Genomic DNA, 1,744 nt, shown 5'->3' on the forward strand with positions numbered 1-1,744 from the left:
GATGACAGCTGTGTTTGACAAGTAACAGAAAGTGCACTTGGTTCCTGTAATAAAAGGACTTTTTATAAATATAATTAATTTATAATAAGAGAATTTATTAACAGCACAATTGAGGGCACACTTGAAGAAACTCTTGCATAATATTGCACGTCTTACCTGTTCCACAGGTTCCAACTCCGTTGTGCCGTTCGCTGTCGCGCTTCCGGCTGCTAAACATGGGCCAGGGTTCAGACTCGAAGATTCCACGAGCTGAACACAGTCGGCAGGTGGTACGACTTCTTCGCCTAGCGTAACAGGTCCCGTTCGGCTTCGGGGTTTTAGCGGGTGCTTTACCAAAGCGCGTCGTACCGGCTTTGCTTCAGGTTGTTTATAGGTGGGGTACTCCTCAAATACCGTAGGAACAGCATCACGCCTCAGCCGCTTGCACTTCGCGCCGACGATGAAGTCCTCAGGTTTGAAATGACGAGAGCATACTTTGGAGCGGTCCGCCGGCAGAAACGCCTGATTCGTTCCTACAAGGAGAAAATACCATACGCAGAAATTATGCAAGACTCTTTCGTAGATATAGAAATGCGACTGGGGCAACTTGCATTAAAACAGGAAGCTATAGTCACCTGGGTCTGGTCCACGCGATACGTTGCGCAGCCACTTCTCTCGCAACGCAGCATCCGACGGGTATTCGTGGTACGAAATACTCGAGTCCGACACTCCTTGCTTCGACTTGCAGAGTGGGACGGTGCAGTACACCATCACAAACCACTCAATGGACAACGTGCGGTTAACCAGAACTTCATACGGCAGAAACAGGCACCCAGATCAGGAACGAAAACTACGTATCAACACGTGAAGCGGCGTCTGATGAGGGGGTTACTTGTGGCGCCGCGCCCTTGCTGCGGCCACAAAGAGAAACATCTTCCCCGGCGCTGGAGAGAGGCGCAAGTGCTATGGTCGTGTTCTTATAGAGTAGGTCGTGGTGCAGCCATAGAAGCCATCTTAATCTGTAATTTTGAATTTCAAACTCGTCTAGTGTCATTTACTTGTTTCTTTAATGGCTTTTCCCGCTCAATATAATTCACTTGGTTGCACTGTGGCATTAAGGAGTGCTCAGTCACCCTCCCAGGTGTATATCGCTCGCTGAGCGACCCCTGGTTTGCCAATTCCAAACGATGCGCAACTACCCAGAGCTGACGAGCCGCAAACACGGTGAAACACGTGTCCTCTGCTGCTGTCGCATCGTTCCATGAGTACCTGTTTCTCTGCGTGCAGCCATAGAAGCCATCTTAATCTGGAATTTTGAATTTTAAACACGTCTAGTGTCATTTACTTGTTTCTTTAATGGCTTTTCCCCCTCAATATAATTCACTTGGTTGCACTGTGGCATTGAGGAGTGCTCAGTCACCCTCCCAGGTGTATATCGCTCGCTGAGCGACCCCTGGTTTGCCAATTCCAAACGATGCGCAACTACCCAGAGCTGACGAGCCGCAAACACGGTGAAACACGTGTCCTCTGCGGCTGTCGCATCGTTACATGAGTACCTGTTTCTCTGCGTGCAGCCATAGAAGCCATCTTAATCTGGAATTTTGAATTTCAAACACGTCTAGTGTCATTTGCTTGTTTCTTTAATGGCTTTTTCCCTTATTATATATATATATATAAATTAAAAATAGCACGTTGAGCGTATGTTTATAATTTGATCGTGCACTCCCAGTCGAGGACTGCTGTTTCGCTCTACTTGGAGCACTTC

The 1,744-nt window shown here is 47.8% G+C and overlaps 1 protein-coding gene across 1 annotated transcript; it reads right to left on the reverse strand.

Annotated features, from left to right (window-relative positions):
- Window positions 1-227: 227 nt before the first annotated feature.
- Window positions 228-750, reverse strand: LOC135389298 (THAP domain-containing protein 2-like). Its single transcript, XM_064619362.1, has 3 exons — window positions 615-750; window positions 349-512; window positions 228-284 (listed from the first exon to the last, which is right to left on the reverse strand). Exons 1-3 carry the CDS (start codon window positions 748-750, stop codon window positions 228-230), a joined length of 357 nt encoding a protein of 118 aa, XP_064475432.1.
- Between the last annotated feature and the right edge of the window lie 994 nt (window positions 751-1,744).

Source organism: Ornithodoros turicata, chromosome 3 (assembly GCF_037126465.1).
Source record: "Ornithodoros turicata isolate Travis chromosome 3, ASM3712646v1, whole genome shotgun sequence".
NCBI lineage: Eukaryota > Metazoa > Arthropoda > Arachnida > Ixodida > Argasidae > Ornithodoros > Ornithodoros turicata.